Source organism: Nicotiana sylvestris, chromosome 4 (assembly GCF_000393655.2).
Source record: "Nicotiana sylvestris chromosome 4, ASM39365v2, whole genome shotgun sequence".
Lineage (NCBI taxonomy): Eukaryota > Viridiplantae > Streptophyta > Magnoliopsida > Solanales > Solanaceae > Nicotiana > Nicotiana sylvestris.
The window spans coordinates 26,732,091-26,750,722 of record NC_091060.1 but is presented as its reverse complement, the minus strand read 5'-3'; the positions used below and the strand labels follow the sequence as shown (position 1 = coordinate 26,750,722).

At 36.3% G+C, this 18,632-nt stretch overlaps 1 protein-coding gene across 2 annotated transcripts; it reads left to right on the top strand.

Annotated features, from left to right (window-relative positions):
* Positions 1–13,678: 13,678 nt before the first annotated feature.
* On the top strand, positions 13,679–17,004 carry LOC104247199 (uncharacterized). 2 transcript variants are annotated; one of them, XR_011406718.1, is made up of 3 exons: positions 13,679–13,832; positions 14,344–16,393; positions 16,710–17,004. XR_011406718.1 is itself a non-coding variant. In XM_070171855.1 (2 exons), exons 1-2 carry the CDS (start codon positions 16,054–16,056, stop codon positions 16,742–16,744), a joined length of 375 nt encoding a protein of 124 aa, XP_070027956.1. In that variant the 5' UTR covers positions 13,683–16,053; the 3' UTR covers positions 16,745–17,004. The 2 variants fall into 2 exon arrangements, 1 of the variants encoding a protein (XP_070027956.1); XM_070171855.1 differs by having other exon boundaries at positions 13,683–16,393.
* Positions 17,005–18,632: the final 1,628 nt, after the last annotated feature.

Sequence of the window (18,632 nt, the reverse complement as noted above, 5' to 3'; positions counted from 1 at the left end):
GAGCTGCCTACATATCCTTGGCTATAAAGGAATCAGGCCACGTGTAGTTCGGAAGTGAGTGAGAATATGGAGTGTACCGAAGTGAAGAGCCGATCGAGGTGCCGTTCCGTCGGGGTTCCGGTCCGTGGTCTTGTTATTACATCAAAATCAAAATGAAAAAAAAAACTAACTAAGCCTATCAGCTACTAATTACAAAATTCCTATCTATAAGTCCTCTGAACCTTGGTCTCGAGTCTTGAATGGTGCTTCATGCAGACTTTACATTTGAACCTTGACGCTCGTTAGCTGCAGGTGCCAACTCGTTCTTCTTTCTTCGGCTCTCCGGATCAGGACCAGCCTTGCAATGCTTGTGACCTTGGCCATGTCTTGAGCAACCCCATCTTTCATCAACTTCTGCATTTTTTGATTGACTTCTCGCCTTTCTCTTCTTCTTTTTTTCTATATTTTTCTTTATTGTGACTAAATTCTGTCGACTCGAATTCTTGAGGCGAGCTTCTGCTACTTCTAACTTGGATTGAATGCTGGGATTTTTTGTTGTAACCCTCCGCTCTCAGGGCGGCATCCTACAACCAAAACAAACAAAATTTCCTACACTTGTTTGCACTAGGAAGATTTGTGAGTCATTAGCAAAATTGTAAGCCACTGATACTACTGATGCAATGATAAGCGTAAACTAAAGACTAGACTAGGATGTGCGTCTCCTACGAGTAAAACCAAAAAACTTTGACTACCAAATGCGTCTGCTAAAATAGAACCTAAATGAAACAAACTAGGAAGTGCGTCTCCTAGGGGTGAATTTAAATGACCAAGACTAAGAAGTGTGTCTCCTGGGGGTGAAAACTTCAGTGACTAAAACTAGGAAGTGCGTCTCCTATGACTAAACTATTGATTTAGGAAGTGTGTCTCCTATAATGAAAACAAACTTTTAGGAAGTGCATCTCCTATGGGTAAAAATAAACTTAGGAAGTGCGTCTCCTAGGGGTAAAGATAAACTTAGGAAGTGCGTCTCCTAGGGGAAAGATAAACTTAGGAAGTGCGTCTCCTAGGGGTAAAATAAACTTAGGAAGTGCGTCTCCTATGGGTAAAAATAAACTCAGGAAGTGCGTCTCCTAGGGATAAAGATAAACTTAGGAAGTGTGTCTCCTATGGGTAAAATAAACTTAGGAAGTGCGTCTCCTAGGGGAAATATAAACTTAGAAAGTGCGTCTCCTAGGGGTAAAATAAACTTAGGAAGTGCGTCTCCTAGGGGAAAGATAAATTTAGGAAGTGCGTCTCCTAGGGGTAAAATAAACTTAGGAAGTGCGTCTCCTATGGGTAAAAATAAACTTAGGAAGTGCGTCTCCTAGGGGTAAAGATAAACTTAGGAAGTGTGTCTCCTATGGGTAAAATAAACTTAGGAAGTGCGTCTCCTATGGGTGAAACTTTAATGATTTTAAACTAGGAAGTGCGTCTATGAAGGAAATCTTAATTTAGGAAGTGCGTGTCCTAGGGGTAAAAATAAACTTAGGAAGTGCGTCTCCTATGGGTAAAACTTTAATGATTTTAAACTAGGAAGTGCGTCTCCTATGCATGAAATCTTAATTTAGGAAGTGCGTCTCCTATGCATGAAAATAAACTTAGGAAGTGCATCTCCTATGGGTAAAAATAAACTTAGGAAGTGCGTGTCCTAGGGGTAAAAATAAACTTAGGAAGTGCGTCTCATATGGGTAAAACTTTAATGATTTTAAACTAGGAAGTGTGTCTCCTATGCATGAAATCTTAATTTAGGAAGTGCGTCTCCTATGTGTGAGCACGTGATTTTTGCCCTATATATGAATAATTCCCAAAAAATTCCAACAAAATAATTTTTCTTTATTTTTACAATTTTTGTGCATTTCGGTGTCATTTCCTTGATAATTGTCGCATTTTAGTTTATATAAAATACAAAAATATGCATTTTGCATTTAGGTTTTAGTTTTATATTTTAGTATCAATTAAGGGTTAATTTGTTTAAACAAAACATGAAAAATCACAAAATTAGTTCACTTTTGCATTTTAATGATTTTTATTGTGAATTTGTCATGAAATAGTTTTTTTAAACAATTTTAGGAATTAATTAGTCTTTGTTTTGAAATAATTAGGATTTCATGTTAGTTTTACATCTTTATAAAAATTAGAAAAAATTATAAAAAAATTTAAAAATGAGAAAAAAGAAATAAAAGAGAAAAGAAAATAAGAGTAGAATATGTGGTCTTAAAAAGACCCAAAATCTGGGCCAATTCCGTTCTTAAAACCCCCCAACCCAAACGGATCCCAGCCCAAAATCAATACCCATTCCAACCCCAGCCCAAATCACCCCTCCTGGCCCATGACCCGACCCGTCCATCAGTCAAACCCACAGACCCTTAATCCCAAAACCCACCCCTCCGTGACTGTTCTTCTTCTTTGAAGAACACGTGAGTCAGGCCTCAAATCCGTCCCAATAAATCGTCAAAATTCACGCGAGTGAGCATCAAGGCCTAACCCACGCGTCCCTCTACCTATCCTCTTACTGTTGCTAACGGATTTTCTGAGGCCAAGATTCATTTCTGTTCACTCGCTCGATTTTGAGAGGAGGCACGCGATTGGAAGGTCCTAGAGACGATTCGTTGGATGAATGTGAGGCATTGGATTGATTTCGTTCAATCCGATCCCCACATTCATCAGGGATTCGTTTCATAAAAGGGCTTAATCCGATTCTTTGAGGGGGAAAAAAAAGTTCGGAGGTTTGATTTCTAATTTCTATTTTGTTTTTCTGATTCTCGGCGTTTTGTTTGATTGATACCGAACCCTCGTTGTTTTGGACTTTCTTTTAGTTTCAATCCCAGAAAATACAGAAACGATCCCAGATTTCTATTTCTCTTCGTTAGAGTAAAAACAAAATGAAACAAAAATAAAAAAAAAGAGTTTCGATTTCTTCGCATATCGTCTCTGGTTTAATCGTGCGTGTGATGGAGTTGGTTTACAAATGGAGCTCGTTTGAGAATTGCTGAGTTCGTCGCTGTCTAAACTTCTGATTGTTGCTCGCCTTTGCTACTGATTTGGCTGTGTTTCGAACCTTCTGTTATTTTACTGCTGAAAGTTTGGAGTCGAAATCGTGTAATGTCCTTCGATTCTATTATCAAAAGAAGTTCGAAATTTCAGAATCTTCATCTCTCTGTTCTTGCGATTCTGTTTTGTTTTAGTGCTTTGAACTATGTGTTTCTGTCTCGAGTGCTCTGTTTGTGCTGGGATCGAATCTCGTGTTGAATGAATTCATTCTCAGTAGTATGATGTATTTGAGTATTTTCAATTAGTAGAAGTCGATTTGAATAGTCGTCTTTCATTCCCTACATGTCTTGACGGTTATTCAAGCTTGAAGAATATTCTGAATCAAGTGTCGTCGACTTCAAATGAACAATGTGTTCATGTTTATTCTGGTTCTGTTTAGTTTAGTTTATATATGAATTGAACTCTGAAATTGTCTGCCCTGCAATACTGGTACGAATCTGATCGTTTGACAAATGCGTTTGATCAAAGTCAGATTTGATTCTTGGTCGTTTGAGTTACTGAAACACGTCATTTGCTGTTAGAATCAGTTTGATTAGCTATTTGATAAAGAAACTTATTATTGTTCAAATGATCCATAGTTCAGTAATGGGTTCTATAGAGCTTGTTGTAAGTGTTTGGGTTCAGTTTGCTCGTATAAGCTCGAGACGAGTTCCATAAGCACTGTTTGATATGTCTATTTCCTTTCATCCTGTCATTCTTCCAGAATAGGACTATATTCTCTGGGTTCTTCTTTTCAGTTTTAGGTTTTGTTGATGTATGCTACTGATTTAGCTAAAGACCAGCTTGAACTCGTGTTAGTTTCGCGTTAAGTGATTTTTTCAATGGTCCAGGTCTGTTTGTTTCAATTGTTTGGACTTAAAATTTAAGTTTGAGGTTCAGTTGTGTGAGTTGTTCTTCGGTGGTTCTGTTTTGCTAAGCTACAGCTTTCCTCTCGCCTTTCTTTGGCTATTCAAGTTTGTCTCGAATGATGTTTAGAGGCATTTATCTCAATCTCGAAATGTAAATGTTGTTCAGGCATCCATGTGCTATGAATTTGCTGAAATTTGTTCGTGTATACATGGTGGAGTTTGTTCTCTGATGTTTTCTGTTGTTCATGGTATGGTTTTGTTGATTTTAGTTTTAGTTTCAACGCAAAATTGGATATGGTCTACGTTAATATCGATTCATGTTTATTCCCTGATGGATCCGTTTGGTATTGTTGTCTGCATATTGATTAATTTGATTCATTGGCCCACTGCATCTTAAGGTACATGAATTGCTTTTCTTTTTTTTCCTTTCGGATATTTATTGTGTCTTCTCCGTTAGGATTAAAATGGTATGCTTGATTTTAGAGCAGCTGGTTTGTTTTTGGATCTCATTATCTGTAGCTAGAATGTTTTTACCTGTGGCTCAACTTTTTTTTACGAATTCAAAATATATAAAAGGGAATCATGATTTGTTACCCTACTGTTTCCATTTGTCTTATTAGTATTAATTAATACCTCGTTTCGTGCTTGCCAATGGTTAGAGGTAATAGGCTAGAGACAATCTGTTCGTAAAATGCTTGGGTAATTCTGTATGATTGGAAGTAATTTTCTTTTTAATATGGTTTCCCTCCATCTCAGCTTCTATAAATCATGCTTTACGATAAATTTCAAAGCAAAAGAGAAGAACAATTCATGAACATTCATAGGCGGCTTTTGGTGTCCCAAGTCACCGGTTTATCTTGAATCCCAATTCGAGGAAAATATTCGACTTTCCAAATGAAGTTTGCGAACCAGAAATTCTAAGTAAGGAATTCTGTTGACCCGAGGGAAGGTGTTAGGCACCCCCGGATCCCGTGGTTCTAGCACGGTCGCTTAAATTGTTGTAATGACTAAAATATCTGATTTTAATACATGTTCAAGACTATAGTGCAATTTTAATTATTTACCGCTTTATTATTATTTTTTAAAGGAATTGCAACGTCGTGAAAACACGTCTCGAACTACGTCGCAATCAATGCACCCGTGGTTGTTGACAAATTTCGACTCCGTTAAGATTTGGATTTGGGTCACATAAATGTGCACCCGAGTTTAGGGAGATAACATTATTAAATACGCGTCTAAAGATACTAATGCGTTATTATTTTGGGAAGGCCGCAAAATTCTCTAAACGGCATGTCCCGAAATCTAAGCATTTAAAATAACCATCTATTGAGGGTCCCACAATTTATGCATTTTATTTGGCGAGGCTCGTCTCATTTTATTAAAGGTCGATCCTAAAGTGACTACGATTTCTACTCTACCTCTTGTCTCTAATAATAAAAGCAATATCCTAATTGATAAATGAGTCGGATTGTACCATGTTAAACTATATATTGCAATCTTTAAATCAGGCCTCAAATCAGATTATTCCCTCCTGGCCTATGTCATCAAAGCTTTAATCACAGTCAACTTTGTGATCAATCCCAAACAAGAAATACCCAACAACAAAATCATTCTAACAACATTACTCAAAAGTAATTCAATATCAATCTATGAGGACATTGCAAACACGAGCAATTAAACCCAAATAATAAGAAAAAAGCAAAGTAAACATGATATATTTCATAAAAGTATAAACCAAATCTTCACAAATAATTAAAACAATAACATAAAGGATAAGGAAGAAACCGACCTTAAAAGAAGTTTTCTTTATATTTAGCCTTTGTTCGGAGGTACAAGTAAGCAACAGAAATGAGAAACTGAATGGAATATCAACGAAACAGCAACAATAGAAACAACGAGCAATATACTCGGAATTGCGGATCGGACTACGAACGGGATCGGAACCTCTTGGCCAAACACGAGCATCTCATTGCAACTCCGGTATTGTTTCGATTTTTCTTCCTCTTGAAGTAAAATCTAATCAAAGTGAAAAATGGATATAGCTCTCCAGTCTTATGGTGTGAGATTGTTCTCCATATTTATGAGTGTTTGTGTGGCAGAGAATTCTCAAGAATGAGGGGGTCTACGCCATTTTTAGTTCTTTCTGCCGCTGTATATTCCTTGTATGCAGAATGTATATCGTGTATATCCTATGTATATTTACTGTATATCCAGTGTATACAGAATGTATACCGCCCTCTTTTTAGCTCTAGAGGCTAACTTTCTATCCTCTTTTTTCTCCCTTTGGTGATGGATTTGAGGGGATTTTATGGCTCTTTTTGGGGTGGCCGAAAATGGAGACATGGTTGTCATTTTATTTTGCTTTTCATCCCATTTGTGTGTTGTTTTTTGTGTGTTTGTGGAGTGTGAGTTGTAAAGTGTAGAGAGTGTGTGTGTTCATGTGCTAGCATGTGTTGGCATGTGTTAGCATGTGTCGGCATGTGTTGGCATGTGTTAGCATGTGTTGGCATGTGTTAGCGTGTGTTTTCATGTGTGTCTCGACTGAAAATGTTTTGGGATAGGTCCAAAAATTGGGCCTAAAAATGGATCTTTTGAATCCAAATGTTATTCTTTCCCCGCAACCGAGAATAAAAACACGATCATATTTAATTAGTCCCACGTAAACAAAATAACTATTAAAGTGAGAGTGATAATTAAAACAAAACTATTTTTGGATATTTTTCAAGATTAAAATGACTACAAAACATTAATGAAACTATTTTTTTTTGTAATTTTCGTTTTTATATAGAGATAAAAATATAAAGTACTATTTTTGTATTTTTAAGAATTAAAAAGACTACAAAATATTAATGAAATTATTTTTTGTAATTTTCGTTTTTATATAGAGATAAAAATATAAAGTACTATTTTTGTATTTTTAGAGTTTATGAGAAATACATGAACTAAAATTTATATATCCTTTTTTTTTTGTAATTTTTCATTTTTGTGACGAAAATAAAGTAAAGAAGTCAAAAATAGTTGAAATAGCTATATTAGGCCTAAATTAAATATTTACGCTAAAAATGTGAAAATTCTCGGGGAGGGTCAAAAATCACATGTCTACACTCATCCAGTATAATATATTGGAGAAAAAGCTTACACACAGCAGACGTCCCGTAAAATATATTGGAATGAAACAAAACTCAACTATATTATAATATTCATCCGGTATAACATACTAGAACCAAACATTCACATGACAGACTTCCAGTATAATATACTGGACAAAATTTTAGTAAATTTAATAAACAAAAAACATAATAAAAAACCACACAGTATAAAAAACTGGGAAACAAGCCTTTAGAATACAGATTTCCCGTATAAAATACTAAACCATATTTAACAAGAACTGGAGAAATCTAAAATGCAGATGAAGCATGAAAATACTTGAAAATTAACCCTAATATACAAAGACTAGAATTTTTTTTGAAAAGCTTATAAAAACAAATTACACAACGATTACAACATAAAACTAATAATAGAGTGACAAAATTACCAGAAATAAGACAAACTATTGAATAAAGAAAAAAACGTAAAAGTTAAAATACAACAAATATTAAACCCTAACGGTACGGAAATCAAACTTAAACCTAAAGAACCAACAATAACAACAAAAATTCAAATACATTATCGTAAAACCAAAACTCACCCATAATTTGAAGAAAATTGGACCTAACCCAGACAAGATTCGAAGAAAAGTGTTCTCTCACGAAAGCGAACTCCGTACACTGCTGTAAAAATAAAGAGAAAGGCGATAAAAAGTAACTAAACAGTATGTTAAAAGGTCAAGGGCAATTATGTCATTTACCAATGTATTTTAAGTTAAAATGGCTAGAAATCGATTACATTTAGATTGGTGGCTATTTTTTGATAGCCAACCGTAAAAATGGCTACGCCATGCCATTTTAACATATTATTATTTGCTTTGTCTAGTGACATAGGTAGAGCCGTTAAAATGGGCTTGGCCCCGTGAGCCAGCCCAACCCAACCCGCTATTTGGGTAGGGCTGGGTTAAGATTGTTTTAGCTCACTTAAAAGTGAGACTTATAAGCCCGGCCTAAGTCAGCCCGCTGGCCCTTGAGGCTTGACCGAGGCTGGGCCTGGGGCGGCCCGTGGGCCAAAAATTAATTAAATTCAAACTTAAATATTTAAAAAAAATAAAAACTAAAAAAAAATATTAACTATAATCCCTATTTTCCAAACTTAGATTGCTCATTTATCCTTCCATATCAACTAGAATTTATATTTTTGATATGCATGTAGTATGACAAGATTAGTTTTTCTTTTGCTTAATTAACAACGAACTACGAAAGTTTTAAGTGGTCAATAATAATTTTTTTCAAAAGAAAATATTACTTTAAGTGGCCAATGATTAGTTTGATTACTTTAATATATTATTAATTATTAAATTGCTCTTTAGTATAGTAAAAGGTCAAGTTTTAATACCAAAAAAAAAAAAATTGACAACACTAACAAATTTCATGAATTTTAAAAACTTTATGGACTATAATGATGAAATCAACAAATAATGTTAAACCTAAATTATAAAACCTTAACATATAAACTTATCGAAGCAATTCGTGAACCTAAGGAAAGTGAAAGAAAAGTACTAAAAAAATATTCATGTAACGCTAAAAAAAGAAGAGCTAGAGATAAAGAGAATTTGCATTTCAATTACGAGATTCCTTGTCAAATATCAAGATTCTTGTACACTCTAAATAAACAGAAGCTGTTCATATAATTAAGAGATTATGTTACGAAAAAATATTTAAAGAAATATTTTTTTCTAAAGAAATTGAAGAGCCGACCCGCCCTAGCCCGCGGCCCTCTTAGGGCTGGGCTGAACTGTCCATTTTAAGGCTCATATAGATGAAGGGTCGGTCCGGCCTAGCCCACCAAATTTAAAAGTCCACGAGACTTGGGCTGAATTGGGCTGGGCTAGCTCGTTTTGACAGCTCTAGACATAGGATGATAAGAATGCATATAATGTTATTGATGCTTATTTTAAAGTTTGCGTGGAAAGGAAAATGTTTTTTTGAAATAATATACCCTTAAATACAATTTTACCGCTCTAAAGAGACTAGTTTAAAGAGAGAGAAAAAGCAAATTATAAATTATTAGAGTTCGAAAATGGAAGGGGGACCTTCGGATACGTCCGAAGCAATATCTATATTTATATTAAAAGCACGAAGGCCTTTAGCGAAATGTCATTCGTTTTTGTTACCCTTAAAAATTAATTTCATATTGGACAAAACTATCATATGATTATTTTTCTAACATTTAGATCTTGAAAATAATTTTGACAACAACTATATATTTTATTATTCAAAAACTTCTTTATTTAAACGAAATACGTTGGAAGTCCTATATTTTAGGACATTACAATCTACAATATTAAGAGTGGAGATGTGAAACAGGCAAGGGAAAAAACACAATATATTTAGATTTTACTTTACTATTTTTTTTAGCCAAGAGCAGAGGTGGACCTAAGTTGATAGTTATGGGACCCGTTAGCCTCGACAAAAATCCTGTAAATATCTTATATATATTTCTACATACAGCTAGGACTCCTTAAATAATTTTCGTGTGCCCCTAGCCACAAAGAGGCAGGGTGGAGGAGTGGTTTTTTGGGGTGCTTAAATTTTCAGTTTTGCTAGAGGTCGTGGGTTCCAATCCCATTTTCACCACTTTCTCCTCACCTTTTTATTATACCTCTTTTGAAGTCAACTAATTTGTATTTAATACCAAACTTCTTCACTTTTTACTTTTATCTTTTTTTGAATTCAATTATAGTTTAATTTTAATATATAATAGTCAACTTACTTAATTTTATTCCTTTTCAAATCCCTCCCTTAAAATTAAAAGCCTCAAATTGCAATTTATCGCGCTTTAGAAGTAGAAAAATACAAATCCTTCTGCCACAACTTTCTTCAACAATCACTTTGACAAAGTAGCGGATATCCGTCAACTCTAACTCGGTAATGATATCTAATTAAGAGTTTGAGGCTTTTCTTATGTTCTTTGACTATTAGCACACCCTTAATCTTGATTTCTTTAGTAAGTTTTTCTGATAATATTTGAAGTTTGAACACCCTTTTGATCATAGATACTTTTTTTAATTGAGAAAAAGCTAGAAATTTTAAAGTTTGAAACAGTCTTAAATCAAGTACTTTTCCTTTCCATAGCACCTATTTGCGAAGAAATCTTTCTTTGTTCGATGCTTTTTATTTCTTTAGAACTTCTTTTTATTTGTACTTGGATGATAAGTCATCATAATCATTGAGTTTTTAAAAAGTTGTCCGTCAAATTTTATCGCTATTAATTAGCATATAATGGTGATCCCGTCTTGCTCAAATGCTCGGTCCGCCTCTGGCCAAGAGTATTTATATTTGTTCTATAATATACAAATATTATCAGCTATATTACTATGGACTAACACCTTTTGAATTATTATATTTTCATACTTTTAATACAAATAAGTACAACAAACTAATAAGCTTTTAGACATTTTTAATATGCACACTAAGAACCTTTTAGATATTTCAATATATTCCACACAAAAAGTTTAAGTGGAAAAGATAGCATTACTGCTTCAAATGGAAGGACTTCTAGCAACAAGTAAATTAATTGAACAACCTCTTTTTACCTTTCAAAAACTAGATTATATTAGACAAAATTAGCATTTAATTATTTTTATAAGAATTTTGACTTTAAAATAAACTAATATTTTGGTTTTAAAGCTATCCTTGTTTGAACAATATAAGAAGTCCTAAATATTTAGGAGTTGAATTCAATTAAATTTTTTTACCTGGTATAAAATCTTTCCTTATTTGAAATATGTAATATAACTATAATATATACCTTCCATGTTATTTCTCCTAAACCAACAGTCAACATGATGTTGGGATTTCATCTTGTGGAGCTCAACAATTATTTGTTGTCCATCGAATGCTTTTTCCATAGCACTACTTGACTTTCTTTATGAAAGCTTCATCTAAAGCTGTAAATTTTGTGCAGGAATCTCTTTAGTATATCTATTGGAGAAGCCTATGGTGTTTTCAACCAAAAGCAGTATTGGAACAAAAGTTGTTATCCGTTGTTATCTTTTAGGATTAATTCTTATCTTTGATGCTTATCCTTAGATTAGATATAGATTTAGATTTATCCTTCCAGATCATATTTATCATTTAGTTAGTTAACTTTTGATAGTGTTTTGATTTGAATAAGTCTCCTGATTCTAGGAGTACTCTGAGGAAGACTTGTATTTAAACTTAGCTTGACATTCAATAAAAATACAGTTTTCTATCATATCTTTAATTGTTCATATGGTATTTGAGCCTATACAACTCTAATGAGCAAGATTCCTATATTTTTTCTTCTCCAACGACGAAAGATCGAACCACTCCCAGAGTTGTCAATGACGACAACACCACTGGTACTACAACCATAGTTCAATTCAACCCCGCTTTTCAACTACCAATCAAACTTAGTGGCAGTCACAATTTTGCCACTTGGAAACTCAGTTCTCCATGCTTATGCACGGCCATGACCTCTATGGTCACCAAGATGTTCTACTCTTATTTCCACCCCGAGCACTACTTTTTGTCCAACACAACCCCCAACCCTGTGTATACACTTTGGTTCCGCCAGGATCAACTTATCCAGAATGCCCTTATGGCGTCTGTTGAGCCTACAATTGCCTCAACGGTTGCTGCTGCCAACATATCCAAACAGGCTTGGGACTCCTTGCACACTGCTTATGCAAACAAGTCCCAAACTCGGATCTTCAGTCTTTGTGATCAGCATGCACGAATCACTAAAGACACCATTCCCATTACCGAGTACCCTCAGCGTATTCGGTCCCTTTCAGATGAACTTGCCACAGTAGGTGCCCCGGTCACTAACTCTGAACTTATCGTCAAAATCCTAAGTGGACTTGGCCCTGAGTTTCGTGAGATCTCGGCTGACATACGAGTACGTGACACCACAATCACCTATGAAGAACTATATGAAAAACTGCTTGACCATGAGCTCTATATTCGTCACGAGGAAGCTAAGAAAACCCACAATCCTATCACAGCAGCGGTTGCCACTCACAACAAATCGAACAACAATTCCAACAATCGCAACAACCGTCGTCAATCCTACAACAACAACTCTCAACCATGGCGATAGAACAACCGTTCCAATACATCCATCTAGTGGCAACCCTCACACAATAACACAACAAGTGTTATTCGTTGTCAATTATGCAACAAGATTGGCCATGTTATAAATGTGTGTCGATCCAAGTCATACAATCACTTTGAGGCCAAAGCCAATTATATCATAGGCTTCAACACCATTGCTGACCCGTGAATAGTCAACTTTGGTGCCACACACCATATCACCACTGAACCTCACAACCTACAACCGTACCACAGAAACGAGGATGTCTCCATGGGTGATGGTAACAAAATTCCATCTCACATATCGATTCTACTCAGTTAAATGCATCAAATAATGTTTTTAAGCTAACTCACACTCTTTGTGCTCCGGCTATTAAACACAATCTTATTTCTGTTTCCAAATTCTATCAGGACAATCTAACGTCTCTTGAATTCTTTTCTTTCTCTTTTCTTGTGAAGGATCTGAAAATGCAGACACCATTGGCGCACGGTCGGATAAAAAATGGACTGTATGAGTGGTCCACTTCACATCCACAAGCTCACATATCTACCACTGCAATTTTCCTTACCACTTGGCACCAAAGACTGGGTCATCCGTACTCTAGAGTTCTTACATATGTCTTGAATAAATTCTCGCTCTCGTTTGTTGAGAGAGACAAGTTTCTTTATTGAAATTATTGTTTGTCCAATAAAGTCCATCGGCACCCGTTTCACAAATTAACTCTAGAAAGCTCTAAGGCTCTTCAAATTATTTTTAGTGATTTATGGGTCCCTCTCCTGTGTTATCTCTTGATAAAAAATTATATTACTGTATTTTTATTGATCAATACACAAGATACACTTGGCTGTACACACTTAAATAAAATCTGAAGTTAGAGACATTTTTCAAGTATTCCATCATTTGATAGAAAAATATTTCGATACCAAAATTTTATCGCTTTATACTGATGTGGAGAAGAGTATAAAAGTCTTGACACTTATCTTTCACTTTAGGGTATTGAATATCTTTCCACCCCACCCTATACACCTCAAAGAGTTGCTCTTGCTGAGCGCAAACATTGCCACACTATTGAAACTGCAAGAACTATCTTACATGAGGCGTCTCTTCCATCACATTTTTGGTCCTTCGCATGTCACTATGCGGTTTATTTAATTAATCGACTACCCACAATACTTTTAAATAATAATTCTCCATTTGAAAAATTATTTGGCAAGGCACATGACTATGCTTCCCTGCGAATTTTTGTATGTTTATGTTATCCATGGCTCAAATCATACTCCAAAAATAAATTTGAACCAAAATTCATCCCATGTATTTATCTTGGTTTTTCCTTGACCCATCACTGCCACCGGTGCTTTGATCCAATCTCGTCAAAAAATTTATTTATCGCGAGATGTGTAATTTGTTGAGAATAATTTTCCATTCAAAAATTTATTCTCTAATATTGCAATTAAAACAACTCACTTGGAATGGGCAAATATTAGAATTGTTAATTCACCTACCCCCATCCCTAATATTTCCATTATTGCAGAGTTGCCCCATTCGATTAAAATACCCACTGAGAATCCTCCTAATTCAGTAGTTGTAGAATCTAATCCCCCACGAAGACTTCTCCTCCTAACCCAACAGAAACCCCTTTACAGTTATCCATCTCCGATGCGGCAGTGGCAGAAGCGGATTTCGGCTCTCCACACACTTCTACTCAAGGTATGCTTCAATCTCCTCCTTTTTCTATAATTCCCACTGCCTAGGAGAGTCTAATTGTCCATTTCCAACTTCTTCACCCACCACCCCTCAACAACCCTATAAATTCACCGAATTCTACATCCAAACCATTACAAACCTCTCCACCACTCGTAGTATATCATCGTAGAACACCCCAACCCAAAAACATGGCTCATCCCCCTGCTACCTCTGTTCGAACCAGCAACAACCTAGCGGCACTACCAGTCGAACCTATTGTACCCCACTGCCCGTCCCTTCCCAATCGCATAATCACTCGCTCTCAGAATAATATCAGAAACCAACAACAGAATTTTTGACTACCTCGCCCACTTAGAAACCTCACTTGTACCACATCCTTTAAACAAGCCGAGAAACACCCTGAGTGGAGAAAAGCTAAAAAATCAGAATTTGGTGCTTTACCGACTAACCGTACTTGAGAACTCGTTCCAAATGATCCTTCTAAAAATGTTGTTTCTTGTAAGTGGCTTTTCAGGATTAAAAAAAACAAGCAGACGGGTCGGTTGATCGCTACAAAGCGAGATTGGTTGCCAAAGGATTTACTCAGAGGCCGGGTGTTGATTTTCACTCGGCTTTCAGTCTGGTAGTCAAACCCACAACTATCCGAATCATCCTTGATGTTGCCCTCCGGTTTCATTGGCCTCTTCGCCGGCTCGACGTCAACAATGCCTTTCTTCAAGATGACCTTGAAGAGGAGGTTTACATGATGTAACCTCCGGGTTTTGTTTGTGACAATAATCTGACTCATATTTATAAGTTGCGCAAGGAAATTTATGGCCTGAAGCACGCGCCTCGGGCTTGGTACAATTCACTCAAAGGCCATCTTCTCTACATGGGATTTATCAAGACTGAATCTGATAACTCCTTATTCATTAGGATCAACAACACTAGTTTCATGTTCATCTGGTTTATGTTGACGACATCATCGTCATCGGCAGCAACCTTATTACTGTGAATGAGTTTATAGCTTCTCTTGCCTCTCGCTTTTCAATTAAAGATTTGGAAAACCTTTACTGTTTTCTTGGTGTTGAGGTGATTCCAAGTTCTGATGACATTATCCTCTCTCAAGCAAATTATGTCAATGAAATTATAGAATTGATGTCTGATTGCAAAAGTGCTAAAACACCAATGAGTAACTCTGAGTTACTCAACCTCAATGATGGGGCTCAACTTACAGATGCAACTCACTATCTCCGAGTACTAGGCAGACTTCAATATCTATCTTTTACAAGGCCAGACATTTCCTATGCGCTTAACAAACTGTCCTAGTTTATGCAATCGCCATCAGACCTACATTGGAAAGTTGTGAAACGTGTTCTTAGGTATCTTCGTGGTACTATCCAGTTTGGCCTACGTGTGTCCTCAAATCTTGATTTTAATCTGCATATGTATTCTGATGCCGACTGGGCTAGAGATCTCACTGACAGATCTTCCACATCTTGCTATATTTTGTTTCTTGGTCGAAATTATATCAATTGGTCTTCAAAAAAGCAGAAAAATATAGCTCGCTCATCAACTGAAGCTGAACATAGAGTTGTTGCCAATGCTCTTGCCGAGCTGTTGTGGGTGCGAAACCTATTACTTGAGATGAAGCTTCCAGTCAGTGACACCCCTACAATCTATTGTGACAACATTAGTGTCACTTACCTAAGTGAGAATTAGGGTCTTCATAGTCGCATGAAGCATGTTGAGGTGGATTTTCACTTTGTGCGCAACCATATTGAACAAAAGGTGGTTCAAGTCGTTCATGTTCATTCTGCTGACCAACTAGCTGATACACTCACCAGACCATTTGCCAAATCAGCCTTTGAACGAAATCTGTTCAAGTTAGGCTTAGTGACACATCGGTTAACTTGAGGGGGGGGGAGGCTAGGACAATGTGTATGTGTATTGATTGTAAATGTGGAGCAACTGAGAAGAATTTTGCACTTGAGGAAAGACAGAAGTTGGTGCAATTTTTGATGGGTTTAAATGAAACATATACTGGAGTGACAGGAAACATAATGATGATGCAACACTCAAAACAATTGATAGAGCATATTACCTTCTTCTTCAAGAGGAAAGGTAGAGGAGCATCCAAAACATGGCTCAATATCCCACTGAATCCAGTTCTTTTGCTGTACCTGGGCAGAATTTTAATCAGAACAAACAGAGATATGGAAATCCAAATACTTATTGAGGTAATATGGTAGGAACACAGCCTTCCAAGAACAATCAGGAATATAGGAAGACTCTATTTTGTAACTACTGCAAGAAGGAAGGACATACCATTGATAAATATTTCAAGTTGCATGGTTATCCACGGACATTCAAAAACTCTAATAGACAGAACAAGTTTCAATATTCAATTCAAGGGAATGCAGTATTTTCAGATGAAGGACCTGGGCAGTTTCAAACCAACATCTCCGAGACTGAAGCTACTATTGGTATAAATCAGGGACAACTTACACAACTGATGGAGCTACAAGTTAAAATTGGCCAAAAAGCTCCTATTTTTGAGGCTAGTGTTGTTGCCAATTGTGCTGGTACATTCCTACTTATTCTTACTCATCCTTCTACATCTTCTAAGAACCACTTTTGGATCATTGACTTGGGAGCTTCCGAGCACACGAGCTTTAATTTCACCATTATGTCCAATGTCATTACTTTATCTAGTCCTATCAATGTTACTCTACCTAATTCCCAGAGAGTTGGAGTCACTCATGCAGGACAAGTGACAGTTTACTCTTTATTAACTCTACAAACAGTACTTTATGTGGGCAGTACTTTATTTCTGTTCATCGATTATGTGATCGGTTTCATCCTATTCTTACCTTCAGTGATTTTACCTGTTTCTTGCAGGGCCTTTCCTTGAGGAAGCCTCTGGTTCTTGGTGAAATCGAGGCTGGGCTCTACCTTTTGCATTCTGTTCATCTTCCTGCTGATTCCCTGCACATAGATAATAAAACTTCAGCTATTAAACATAGTTGTAACACTTTGTCCAAGTTTGATATTTTACATTCTTCTATGTCTAGTTCTACTGCTTCATGTGATAATCTTTGGCATGTAAGGTTGGGTCATTTACCTATATCTACCATGAGATATATTCCCATTTGTAAACAACAATGTTCCAGTGATAATCCTTTCTCTTGTTCTATTTGCCCTATGGCCCAGCAACACAAGTTACCTTTTTCCAATAGCACCAGTTATACCTCTCATGTGTTTGAGCTAATCAACATAGATACTTGGGACCATATAAAGTCCCTACTCATGATGGTTTCAGATTTTTTTCTTTCTATAGTGGATGACTATAGTAGAGGCACATGGACTTTTCTCCTAGGCACTAAAAGCAATGGCTTTACTGTGTTACAATCATTTATTTCTATGGTAGAGAGACAATTTGACACCAAAGTCAATAAAATTAGATCTGATAATGCCTTTGAACTAGGTAGCAGCACTGCAGTCACATCTTATTTTCTTTCTAAAAGGATTATACACCAAACCTCTTGTGTAGGAACTCCTCAACAGAATGGTATTGTTGAAAGAAAACACAAACATTTGCTAGAAACCTTTAGAGCTCTCTTGTTTCATTCTAAAGTGCCTATCTGTTATTGGGGAGAATGTCTACTTACTGCTACTTTTCTCATCAACAGATTTCCTACCAAGCTTCTTCACTATAAAACACCTTATGAAATTTTATTTCACAAGCCTCCTGATTACACTTTTCTAAAATATTTTGGCTGCCTATGCTTTACTTCTACTTTGTCTCACCATAGAGGGAAACTTGATCCTAGAGCTGATGCTTGTGTTTTTCTTGGTTACAAACTCTTAAACCTAATTACCAATCACATCTTTGTCTCCAGAAATGTTGTTATTCATTAGAAAATTTTTCCATTCTCTATCTTAAACACTGAATCTTCACCTTTGTTTCCTAGTACTACACCTCATATCTCAGTCTCCCCTAGTTATCCTTCTCCCCCTATACCTATTCTTTCTACTTCTGTCCCTTCTGCTTCTCAGTCTCCTACTACTACTCCTAGTTCTCCTCCTCAGTCCTCTTCTATTCCTTCTTCCTCTCCTTCACCTAGTTCCCCTCCTATCTTCTCTTCTTCTGGTTCATCTTCCTCTCTTGTTACCTAGTCCCTCTCCTTTTTCTAATGCTTCTTCCTATTCTCTTGACTCTCTACAGACTGCTTTGCGCAGGTCTTTCAGGGATCGCAAAACTCCCTCCTACTTAGCTGATTATGTATGTAATGCTGTGCATTTAGATGTTGTTTCTACTTTTTGTTTTCTTTCCCCTATTTCCCCTTTGCAATTTTCTTTCAATGATTTATTTTCCTCTAATAAGAAGTTGCTTAATTCTCTACCCATATCCAAGAACCGTCTAGTTATTCCCAGGCAGCTATGCACCCTAGTTGGCAAGAAGCTATGGCCAAAGAACTTGATGTTTTGTTGCTCAATGATACTTGGGAGGTGGTTCCTTTGCCCCTTGATAGAAAGGCCCTACCATCTAAGTGGGTCTATAAGGTTAAATTGAAATCTGATGGGAGTGTGGATCGAATGAAGGCTCTTTTGTGATTCGTGGTGATATACAGAGGGAAGGCGTTGATTTTACAGAAACCTTCTCTCCGGTGGTCAAAATGACCACCATACGTTGCATCCTAGCTTTGGCAGTCAAAAAGAATTGGGAACTCTTTCAGTTAGATGTGAACAATGTGTTTCTTCATGGTGACCTCCATGAAGAGGTCTATATGAAATTTCCGGCAGGCCTTACACCTGCTGCTC

Excerpts from the sequence above, each read along its gene's own strand:
- LOC104247199 (XM_070171855.1), top strand. The coding sequence starts at position 16,054 with ATGGTAGGAACACAGCCTTCCAAGAACAATCAGGAATATAGGAAGACT. Across the intron at positions 16,394-16,709 it reads TGTTGTTGCCAATTGTGCTG|GGCCTTTCCTTGAGGAAGCC; the intron begins GTACATTCCTAC and ends TGTTTCTTGCAG.